General features: G+C 46.5%; 1 protein-coding gene across 4 annotated transcripts in view; it reads right to left on the bottom strand.

The window, feature by feature from the left end:
- RSU1 (Ras suppressor protein 1) overlaps positions 1-12259 on the bottom strand; it is a gene marked incomplete at both ends in the record, with an annotated part of 196290 nt that overhangs the window by 151116 nt on the left and 32915 nt on the right. For 3 of the 4 annotated variants that reach the window (XM_079700872.1, XM_079700873.1, XM_079700874.1), the window contains one exon: positions 3686-3806. The exons of the other annotated variant lie outside the window; for it this stretch is intronic. In XM_079700872.1, coding sequence (XP_079556998.1) covers positions 3686-3806 — 121 coding nt within the window. The remainder of the gene's footprint in view (positions 1-3685; positions 3807-12259) is intronic. 4 annotated transcript variants of the gene reach the window in all.

The following is a 12259-nucleotide window of genomic DNA, read 5'->3' as shown; positions in this document are numbered from 1 at the left end:
GCAGGTTCGTGCCCCGGTCCGGGAAGATTCCCACATGCCGCGGAGCGGCTGTGCCTGTGAGCCGTGGCCGCTGAGCCTGCACGTCCGGAGCCTGTGCTCCGCAACGGGAGAGGCCACAACAGTGAGAGGCCCGGGTACCGCAAAAAAAAAAAAAAAAAAAAAAAAAAAAAGGAAAGTTTACAACTCTGTCCTGAGGCGTCCTGAACCCAGCCAAACAAAACCTGTGCTCAGTATCTCCCCCCAAAGCTGTCCCGTCCCGTCCCATCCCATCCGTACTGCCTCGTCCATTTTACAGCCTGTATCTATTTTTCATATAAAATCCCTCCCCCGCCTTCACGGTCCCCGCCCTAGTTCACCAGGAACGCTAACCTGGCAGCCTCACGGGTCTCTAACCTCTCCTCCGTGTGATCTTCATACGAAAATCATCTCACCTCGTCTCATGCCCGCCGCTTCCCTGTGCACACTCCCCAACGGCAGGGCGAGACCAGAACTCCTTCATCTGACACACACGCCCTCCACTAGAACTCAACTCCCTGCCGCGACAGACAGACATTTCTCTACAGGCTGTTTCCCCAACTGTGACGTGCGCTCCCTGAGGGCTGGACAGCCAGCACCTGAACCGCGCCAGAGCTCAAGACGCGCTCGTGGAACACACAGCAGACCCGTGGGCTTCTCTGCCTGGCCTCACCTCCCACCTCACCGCCCCCCGCCTCACCCCTTACACTCAGCGACCCCACGCAACTCGCAGCTCCTGGAGCGGAAGTTCTGCTTGCAATCGGAGACATCGTCCCCTCCTTGTGAGTCTTCTCAGCCTTGAGTCTCGGCTCCAACACGACCCCCTGCAGGAACCCTTCCGAGAATCTCACCCGAAGGCTAACGTGCCCCCTGTCGCTCTCTCCAACTGTCATCTGACAACCTTGCACACTCAGCGAGCCAGCTGCACCCCGGCCCTGCTCATCGACAGCCACTCTGCCTCCATCCTGAAGGCCAGGGACTGTGACTTTTACCGTCGATCCCCAAACAAACAAGGCTCCTGATGCAGAAAAGGCAATTACAGGGCTTCCCTGGTGGCGCATTGGTTAAGAATCCGCCAGCCAGTGCAGGGGACACGGGTTCGAGCCCTGGTCTGGGAAGATCTCACGTGCCAGGGAGCAACTAAGCCCGTGTGCCACAACTACTAAGCCTGCGCTCTAGAGCCCGCGAGCCACAACTGCTGAAGCCCATGCACCACAACTATTGAAGCCCATGCACCACAACTACTGAAGCCCGCAACCTAGAGCCCATGCTCTGCCAACAAGAGAAGCCCACGCGCAGCAACGAAGACCCAACACAGCCAGAAATAAATTAAAAAAAAAAAAAAGGCAATTACATAGTCCTGAGATAAATGAACCCATAAATAAAACAATGATGGGCTTCCCTGGTGGCGCAGTGGTTGGGAGTCCGCCTGCCGATGCGGGGGACGCGGGATCGTGCCCCGGTCTGGGGGGATCCCACATGCCGCGGGGCGGCTGGGCCCGTGAGCCATGGCCGCTGAGCCTGTGCTCCGGAGCCTGTGCTCCGCAGGGGGAGAGGCCACGGCAGTGAGAGGCCCGCCTACCGCAAAAAAAAAAAATAAAAAAAAATAAAAAAAAATAAAACTGATGATGATAAAAGTGAACATTTAGGTACGGCTTACTATGTGCCAGGTACTATTCCTAGCACTTTTTTTTTTTTTTTTTTTTTTTAGTGAAAGAAGGTTTATTCAGGGAGATACACACTCCACAGACAGAGTGTGGGTCATCTCAGAAGGCAAGAGACGCCAGGGTACGGGGCTGTCAGTTTTTTTAAGGGTGGGTAATTTCAGAGGCTAATGAGTGCGAGAGTATCCCATCTATTTGGGGGAAGGGGCGGGGACTTCCAGGAATTGGGCCCCGCCCACTTTTCGGCCCTCTATGGTCCACCTCAGAACTATCATGATGCCTGTGGGTGTGTCATTTAGCTGATGTGTTACAATGATGTTTACTGAGGCTCAAGGTCTAGTGGAAGCCGACTCTCCGCCATTTTGGACCTTACCTATAACTATTAACTCCCTTAGTAAATGATGAGGAGATTAACAGTAAGAATACATGTCTAGTACATACATCTTGTCTTAGCTTCTTTCTTATATACAAATGAAATATTAGGACTTCATAATTTTCAAATCAGAGATGTAAACGGAGGGTCCTTTCTTTTCTGCTCTGCCAGATGGGTATACAGTCTCTCTGTTTGTAGGAGGAAAAAGCTATCTGATATCAAGCTCTGAACCCTACTTCCCCTCAGACCTTAGGAGAAAAGAATGCTCACAGAGCTTACAAAGAGCGTCTCTCAACCAGAGTGAACCACAAATTAAGAGTGTCTAACCAGACCCCTGGTGGAAAACCATAAACTAAAAATCAGTCCATGAATGATTTTGTTTTCATGATTGCTTCCTAGTATATTGATAAATACCTGGCCCACGTCTACAGCCACACCATGTACATCACGAATGGAATCACAGCACTTAGTGGCTATAATTTAATGAATATATTATTCTACACGGAGCATGAGGCAAGAGTGGGCAGTTTCCTTTAACAGCTACAACAATGAAGCTGAAATTCATTAAGTCCAAGTTCTGGGTGGCACCTAGGTGTCTGACGGACAAGGCAGGGACCCCCCAACAATGGGGTTCTCTGCCGAGCTCAGCCACTGACCTCAGGGGCAATTAGCAGCAAGTCACTTAACCTCTTGGAAAGGGCCTGGCTTCCTTCCACAAAATGAAGGCAGTAATGCCCGCCCTTCCTCCTTCCCAGTTGTTAGGAGGGTCAAATACCAGTATGAGGACTCTGGAAACTGTAAAGCATTATAAGAACACAAGGTATTATTATTATTCACTGCACCCTGATTCTGCAACCTCAGCTGAATCAAAACTCCTCTCTTCACCTTTGTATAAAGAGAAACACAGGGGGCTTCCCTGGTGGCGCAGTGGTTGGGAGTCCGCCTGCCGATGCAGGGGACATGGGTTTGTGCACCCTGGTCCGGGAGGATCCCACATGCTGCGGAGCAGCTGGGCCCGTGAGCCATGGCCGCTGAGCCTGAGTGTCCGGAGCCTGTGCTCCACAACGGGAGAGGCCACAACAGTGAGAGGCCCGCGTACCACAAAAAAAAAAAAAAAGAGAGAAACACAGGATTATAACATCTCGATTGTAAAAAAGAAAAATTGTAAGAATCAATGAAGCAGTGTTGGGAAATGTATCCTCCCGTCCGTAGATAAGGAAGGTGCTTTGGACACTATTTCTACACTACACAGAGAGAAAAAAATCAACCATATTACAATTGGTCTGCACAGTTCATGCCTGCTATGCAAATAGGTCCCTTCCCAGTCAACATAACGGAAATAAAATTTTGTTGGAAACAAAATACAGTAAAAAAAAAAAAAAAAAAAAAGACTCCCTTATTGCAACAATTATCTTCTCAATTAGTGCGCGAATAGATACGTGCTAATGCAGGCCACTGGAAGGATGTATTAAAACAATAAAACTTTTTTAAAAACCTAAAGTACAGAAAGAAATTAGAAATCAGCTTCTCCTATGTAATCCTATAAATGGCAAGCCCCGCCCTCGCCCTTGGCCACGCCCCCTTTTTCAGCCCCCTCCTCTTCTCAGTTTCCCTTCCCCTTCAGGAGACTCACCCCAGGTTCAGGTGTTTGAGTTTCTGAAGGCTGCTGATCTGCGTGGGCAGCTCCTCAATCTGGTTATTAAAAAAGTTAAGCACTTCCAAATTCTTCAGTTCTGCTATGTTTGGTGGCACAGCTACGGAAACAGAAACGCTGAGTGTGAGTGCAGGAACATTTGTTTTCCTTTCAAATGAGAGAAAGATGAAACTCCAGCACGACCATCTTGTTCACGTATATACACCTTACTTAATTTCTGTAGGTGTTTCCTAGGTAGTAGCTCACCACCCGGTAGACATGGAAATGTTTCTTCAAAGCGCAGAAGAGAATTTCTGTGCCATAAACAGTCTATAAATGAACATTACAGAGCATTATATACTTCTGTTTTTTTAATTTTAATTTTTTTTCCTCCCAGTTTTATTGAGATACAATTGACATACATCCCTGTATAAGTTTCAGGTGTACAGCATAACAATTTTTTTTTTTTTTTTTGCAGTACACGGGCCTCTCACTGCTGTGGCCTCTCCCGTTGCGGAGCACAGGCTCCGGACGTGCAGGCTTAGCAGCCATGGCTCACGGGCCCAGCCGCTCCGCGGCATGTGGGATCTTCCCGGACCAGGGTATGAACCCGTGTCCCCTGCATCGGCAGGTGGACTCTCAACCACTGCGCCACCAGGGAAGCCCCAGCATAATGATTTGACTTACACACAACATGATTATCGCAATAAGGTTAGTGAACATCTATCATCTCACAAAGGTACAGAAGAAAAGAAAAAGAAAATAAATGTTTTTCCTTGTGATGAGAACTCTTAAGATTTACTCTCTTAGATGTAAAATTATACTTTTATTGTTGTCATGTAATGTCTACTAATTGTCTTCTTCCTTTTGGTTTCCTCACATCTCCACCAAAAGAAAGTCAGCAAACTCCAAATCCCTTCCCGAGTAATGTATCATCAGTTTCAATAATCTGTTATCTGAAGAGCTGTTCTCTTAACACTGGACTCAACCACAATTATTTTTAAACTCAACCATGAATGATGAAACAGTCAACCTACTTAGTTTCTGATTTTGGCCTCTGGCTTTTGCACGTTGATCAATACACACACACGCACACACCCTTATATCAGATTAGCAATATGTCACGGCACTGTTATACAGCTGTATGAAAAATGAACTCAGTAGCATGATATGAATATGAGTACGCAGGTTAAGAGTGGTTTATTTTATAAACCACGGGGGAGCTGAAAGGTTCCTCCCTCCCTAGAGTATACACCTGCCAATACAAATGTAAAAGCCAAAGGCATCTTTACCTCAAAAGTACTCTCAGCACAAAGCCTTGCAACAGATTGTACTTCATCTACCCCATTTGCTGCTTCAGTCTTTCTACAAACACTGGTTATGGGCCACCAGCTCATCCACGGTTCATGTAAACTCTTAATACCAAGACTATTCAGGTAACTGAAACCATGGACAAAGGCCTTGGGTACAAGAGAAGAAAGTGTTATGTCTTACGTCAGTACATCTTCTTCCCATCCCAACACCCCCCTCCAGGGGTGCCCCAGAAGACTGGGGAAACTTGGGGGCACTCTGCTTAGAACCACGACCAAGGTGTGCGTAGCATTTCCAGACAGACAGCTGAGATATTTAAGAAGACAGCCACTCCGGTAACTCCAGTGGGTAACTCTCAGAGGAACAGAAATAAAGCTGCAGGCACACAGCTCAGTACAGTTCTGAGTCATCATTTTCAGCTTTATAAAATGTCTAATGTATAGATGAGCTGATTTCTTTTAGAGGGAAGCAGGTTTGGTAAAAGTTAAGAGAAAACACATTTGCTGGAGGAAGGGATTGTGAAGATTATGAATCAGTCTGAACTAAGACACTTGGGAAGAGGCAGTGGTCCAGATGGAAAATGAGCAAGGCGTGGATTAGTTACTCACTGAAGAGGCTGGTTGTGAGGATGGAGATAAAAGTGCAGCTTTTAATGGGATAATCAAGGCAGCTGGGGCCACCCTCCAGCACCGCATTCTCCAACGCCAACGTGAATGTAGGTGAGCCCTATCTGTACGATATGGCTGCAAAAGCATATGTCTTTAGGTGTGTCATCAATAACACACTTTTGCAGGAATGAATGGTATTCACTTTGTGTAAACGGCCGTGAACAAGTTTGTCAGGCTGTACCTACCAGGTTTCTAGGTGTCCGTTTACCTGTTCTCTCTACCTGGACCCTGAAGTGTGTAAAGTGCAAATCCACAGATGATTACAGCCCTGCTCAGAAACTTCACCCTTTCCCCGTTCACCCTCCAGCTACCACTAAGCTTCTCTCCTTGTGCATTCATCTGATTAGTCTGAAGAGCAATAAAGAAAGTTAGTGCAACCAGGAGAAAATGATGGTCTCAATTTAACCACAAACCAAGAATAATGCAGTCAGAATTACTGCCACCTTCCTGAAGTTACTTTGCCAATGCAATTAAATGCTGGTCCGAAGGTATCGCCTTTTTTGACAGGATGAGAGATTATTTCACTCTCCTTGCTAAATCAGTCCAATTTAAAAGCACAAATTATGCTAAATGTGGTTTAGGGCTTTGTTTTGTGGACACAAACAATAACCCCACATTCAATTTACTCAACCTCTCCCAGATTTTTGGTACGCATGTGAATTTTTGCTAAAGACTCCATTCAAATGAGAAGGGGAAAAACTTACATGGCTAATAGTCTTCCTAAACTACAGAAACCACTCCCCCTCCCCCGCCATAGTTAAATCCAAAAGAAATTAACCTTCAGACCTATCTGGATGGGATAACCTTTGCTCTTTCAACAAACATTTAGAGAATTGCTATTTTGTGCACAGAAGCATAAACTTTTAGCGCCTAGCGTTTCAATACTTTTGGGATAAAGTAACAGACGCATGCTATTTAAAGAAAGTAAGTTACAAAAGAACGGGTATCAGAGTCATCAATGGAGACAGGTCTAGTGCTTGGAAAGCAAACCAATCCCAACAAAACTGTCCATAAAAAAATAACCGGTTAACAATATGAGTAACAGCTGTGCAGTAACTAAATCATATACACAGATCCACGAACCATTTACGAAAAGCTATTATAAAAAGGGAGCAGCAATGTGTCACCAGTCAGAATATCCTGGTGGAATTTTCAAAACAGCTACGTGACATGCTAGCAAGAAGAAGCGTTTTAAAATATAACTAAGCAGGGACTTCCCTGGTGGCGCAGTGGTTAAGAATCCGCCTGCCAGTGCAGGGGACACGGGTTCGAGCCCTGGTCCAGAAAGATCCCACATGCCGCGGAGCAACTTGGCCTGTGCACCACAACTACTGAGCCTGCGCTCTAAAGCCCGCGAGCCACAACTACTGAAGCCCGTGCACCTAGAGCCCGTGCTCCGCAACAAGAGAAGCCACCACAACGAGAAGCCCACGCACCGCCAACGAAGAGCAGCCCCCGCTCGCCGCAACTAGAGAAAGCCTGTGCAACAACGAAGACCCAATGCAGCCAAAAAATAAAACATAAATAAAAATAAAATATAACTAAGCAGTGAGCATCAATATATTTATCATGCATCTGAAATGTTCCTTTTCCATCCATCTGTCCAGCTTCTGACCACGACCCCCCAGCAGTACACACGCAGCCTACAGACAACAAGGAGCTGAGTCCACAAAAGAAACAGAGGGGCCGTGTAATGGAAGAACCCAGGGGGCCTGGCCTGCTCATCCCGGGCTGGCTCTGTACTCCCCGATCAGCCCTGAACTTGCTGTGTGTCCTTAACTCAACTCACAACCTCTCTGGGCATCCGTTTCCTCCAGTAAAAAAAGAAGACTGGATGATGACCATTTCTACATTCCCTTCCACCTGGCTTTAGCATTCTAGGATTCTAAGAAGAGCTGGATTGCGAGAATCAATGATATGGATTTAAATAATGCAACCAACGGGGCCCTCAGTTAGGAAGCTCAGCCATGCAGAACTTTGCTTACGACAGAGAATTCAGTATCATTTTCAGTCTAACCAATGATGGCTGCTTCAATTTTGAGAATTCAGTTGCTAGAGGAGGTGGCAGACAGGCCCCTAAGGACGCTCAGGTGTGCCCTGTCTCCTCCATGCCACTCTCTGCTTTGGTCAGAGGATCAGTGACCGCTGGGGATGCTCTAGGCCCAGAGCGCCTGCTGTGTTTTGGAAAAGGGGACAAAGATGGCGTCATGTCACCCCAGGAACTACGTATGCCCAGAGACTGATCTCGGCGTATCTTCTGGCATTTGTAATTATTCAGACTAACAAGCCCAGGAAGACCCTCTCTTCCTCCAAGTCCTTCTCAATCTAACAACCTGGAAGTTATTCTAGAGTTTCTTCTAGAGAACCACGTACCGGCCCAGACCCAGCAATCAGCCACTGCACGGTTTCTGAGTGGTTCCACGACAAGAAACCTGAAGTGCCTGGGGGGCTCGGGGACGGCGGGCAAAATGGGGCTCGCCTGATCTCCATGAGCATCTCTTTACAAAGCTCCCTGGGGCAGGAGGCACTGCATGGACACAGCAGACAGACCAGAGGTCCAGCCCTAAGAACCACTGACCCAGCATTACTCGTGAACAGCACATAACTCCTCCTAAAAGGACGTGTATCGGGCTTCCCTGGTGGCGCAGTGGTTGGGAGTCCGCCTGCCGATGCAGGGGACACGGGTTCGTGCCCCGGTCCGGGAGGATCCCACATGCCGCGGAGCGGCTGGTCCCGTGAGCCATGGCCGCTGAGCCTGTGCGTCCGGAGCCTGTGCTCCGCAACGGGAGAGGCTGCAGCAGTGAGAGGCCCGCGTACCGCAAAAAAAAAAAAAAAAAAAAAAAAAAAGGACGTGTATCTATCTGTCCTCATAGGTTACACGCGGGAGAGGTACAGCCACCGGACGCCACACAGATGAAGCATCTTCACAAAATCAACGTCACCTTAGGAACATGCCTCCCCCACTAGCGAACAGCAGCCAACCATTTCTCCAACATAAGAACCTAAATCAAGTATTGTTGTAGCAATTGGAGCTTCGCTCTAAGAGCATTTTGTTCTAGGATATACAATTAACCACTGCACAATCAGTAACATATTTTCTTAAAGGCTTTTAGGAGTTCATTCACACAATGATAAACAGCAAGAGGTGCTCTGGGGCTGGGCGGGCCATGATGCAGCCACTAGTTATGTGTGGCTATTTCAACTTAAAGCTAGAGTGGGGGGACTTCCCTGGCAGCCCAGTGGTTAACACTCCACGCTTCCACTGCAGGGGGCACAGGTCCAATCACTGGTCAGGGAACTAAGATCCCACATGCCGAGAGGCTGGGCATGAATGAATGCATACATAAATGAATCAATCAATCAGTCTAGAATGGGTATGTAAGTTGGCATAGCCTCTAGGGAAAAAGAGTATGGAGGTTCCTCAAAAAATTAAAAATAGAACTATCATATGATCATATGATGGGCACGCACCCTGCGTTGCCAGGGTTGAAATGCTACCATCTCGGGCTCACTTCCAGGAACACCAAAGTGCCCCTGACCCACAGGCCAAACAATGCCCAAAGATCCCACATGGGATAAGGTAAAGCAAAATAAATCCAATAGCACTGCTTCCCCAAACCTGACATATTTATACGAAAAATAGGAGATCTGAGGGAATTCCCTGGCGGCCCAGTGGTTAGGACTCGGCGCTTTCACGGCCGAGGGTGCGGGTTCAATCCCTGGTTGGGGAACTAAGAACCTACAAGCCATGCGATGTAGCCAAAAAAAAAAAAAAATTGGACATTTTTGTCTGTCATAATAACAAATAAAAATGCCCAGATTGTTACATGCTTCTGCTGCTGTATGAAAATTTCTTTAACAAAGGATAAAGGGATGGTAGAAGAAAATTCAAATGGGGCCAGTTATGCTGATTCTTGAGTTACACTGCTGCAGTGAAGTTATTAGAAAAATGACCAAAAACATCAGCATACATGAAAATGAATGAGATTATTTGTTAGGCAGTCAGTGGGGGAAGAAGACCATTTGAGAAGAAATGGTGAAAGCAAACACTGCTTTGCCCCAATATTTGACAAATGATACTGGAAAACAACCATCCCTCTTCTCCCTGGTGGGAAGACACCAGAGTAACAGAGACTATATGAAATGTCAAACTATATGAAATCTGAATTGGGCCATTCTTGGTCAGAGTAAAAGGAAAGCCCTTTTAATCCTTGGCTACAATAGCTGGAAGGCATTAGTCTATTCACACCACAGAGGTAATGTCTAGGCTAATTATATAGATGCCAATTCTCTCAGCAAATTAGGAATCACCGTCCTGAATGCCATTTTAACGATTGCATGTAAAGAAGAATCTCCTCACTCTTGCAAATAATTATGCTCTTCAGAATTTTATATGCAAAAAAAAGGTCATTTGTACCTATAGTGATTAATGACTTTTGTTTTCTGGCCAAAGACATGAGGTGGATAATGAACTAATTATATCTTAGTATAAGAATTTGAAGTTCAAAAGTATACTGATGATAACCAGCTTTATAGGTTTTATGGGATTTCCCCCAGAGCAGCTATTAAAACAGTGAATTAGGGTAGTTACAGGTTATTTAAAAACATAAAGATTATGGAACAGTAAAGCAAATTCTCATTTAACAGGATCTACATGTTCCTCAAGGTAAAAATGAAATAGCAAAATGCTAGATAGCCACCCAACAATGGCCAAGATCCCCCAAATATTATTAGCATTATAAGTGACAAAAGTGATGCTTTCAGTTAATCAGTGGTACTTCCTGAGCACCCACACTCAGAAGGACATACTTAGTGTATCCCATCACGGGCCTCCGTAAGATTCTACAGCTCAAGTAGTTTTAGTAACCAAAACTATCCCTGACTTACTTTACTGCAAAAAAAAAAAAAAAAAGGTCCCACTTTTTCAGCAACAATGAGAAAAATCAAGTATACAAAAATTAGGGGAAAAAATTACAAGCAAGCAGTAAGGCAGATTTTATAGTATAAAGTCTAACATGCAAAAATATCTATCCCTGGAGTCTAAAAAGTGTGTACACATAGCCAAACAGATCTTCTAAAAAGTGGACAAGCATGGATTTCCGCTCCTCTGAGGATGCAAAATTTAGCTGATGTCTGAATCTTGCATTAAGTTCCCAGAAGGAACCGAGGAATGGTCCATGCAGTTTTCAGGTGTCCTCCCAGACCGTGAATTCTTTTAGGAACACACCTTCGAAATCACACTCCAGCGCAGAGGGGCTACAGCAGCAACCAGGCAGGACATCAATAAACAGCTTTAATTTGGGAGCTGGGTTGAAACAGCAGCACCAAGCGGAAAGGCAGTGACCTTCAACGGCCTGGGAGGAGGTGACACCCAGTGAAGGACCAGAAAAGGGTGGAGGTTCCGTCCTCTGGCAAAGATGCCTAAGAAGTCTGGAAACACGGAAAAGAGTGAGAAAGAAAAGAACACTGAATACATTTCAATCCATCAATGCAGAAAGCAGGCTCAGGGACACAAAAAGAGCTATCTAGGCTCTTAAACTTTAAAAATTATTATAATGTAGTATTCTACACACACTCTCTCAATCTTCAATTATTAAGAGGGAGACTGGACAAATCCAATTCTCTCTCTCACACACACACACACACACGACGCTTTGTCAACAGTTCACATCTTCTTTTACAATTAAGAATTACTTCAGCAAATGGATACATAACAAGGTCCTACCGTAGAGCACAGGGACCTATATTCAATATCCTGGGATAAACCACAATGGAAAAGAATATAAAAAAGAACGCATATCTATGCATACCTGAATCACTTTGCTGTACAGCAGAAATTAACACAAGATTGTAAATCAACTAGACCTCAATAAAAAAAAAAAAAAAAAAAGCATGACTTCAGCAAGAGGGCAGCCACACGGGGCGGCTTCTCTTCCTTCCTTGCCTTACGTTCCGGGGGTGATGCAGGGGTACACGAGGCAGAAGGAAAGGGGGTGGAGGTAGACTCCCGGGGCTGGAAAACCCACACTGTACCCCTGTCAACTCCCCTTCTGACGATGACGATGCCTTTAACGGTGGGGAGGCTCCCTGCTCTTCCGCTTGAACGAGTGATGATCCGGGGCCAATGTCTGGTCCACGGAGCTCCGGGTGAACGAATGATGATCCGGGGCCAATGTCTGGTCCACGGAGCTCCGAGATTCCCCGGAACGGGGCGTTACTGCACACGGACGTCGTCAGGGGGAGGCAGCAGGGGGAGGGAGTGGGAGCCCAGAGGCTCAAAGCCAGAGTGAGGCCCCCAACCTCCAGCTCAGGCTCCTCAACCACATGAAGCCTGCCGTCTCCCCTGGATACAGAGCAAGGCCTCCGAAATCAACCCTTCCTTTCACACTCAGGTCATGGTCTCTGGGGGACGTGGTCTTTCGAAGCGAAAAAGCTGTGGACACCTTATCCTTTAGTCTCCACACAGCTGGCCAGAAGGAAGGGCTCTGCGGAGAACGATGAGAAGAAGGCATCTCAACCTTTGGAAGGAGGAGCACGACTGGGAGAGGAGGACAGGCACTTCTGCTAAGAATCAGGCACCTGGAGCAGAAGCTAC

The sequence above is a fragment of the Hyperoodon ampullatus genome (genome assembly GCF_949752795.1).
Source record: "Hyperoodon ampullatus genome assembly, chromosome: 3".
Taxonomy (NCBI): Eukaryota; Metazoa; Chordata; class Mammalia; order Artiodactyla; family Ziphiidae; genus Hyperoodon; species Hyperoodon ampullatus.
This window is presented reverse-complemented; position numbering and strand designations above follow the sequence as displayed.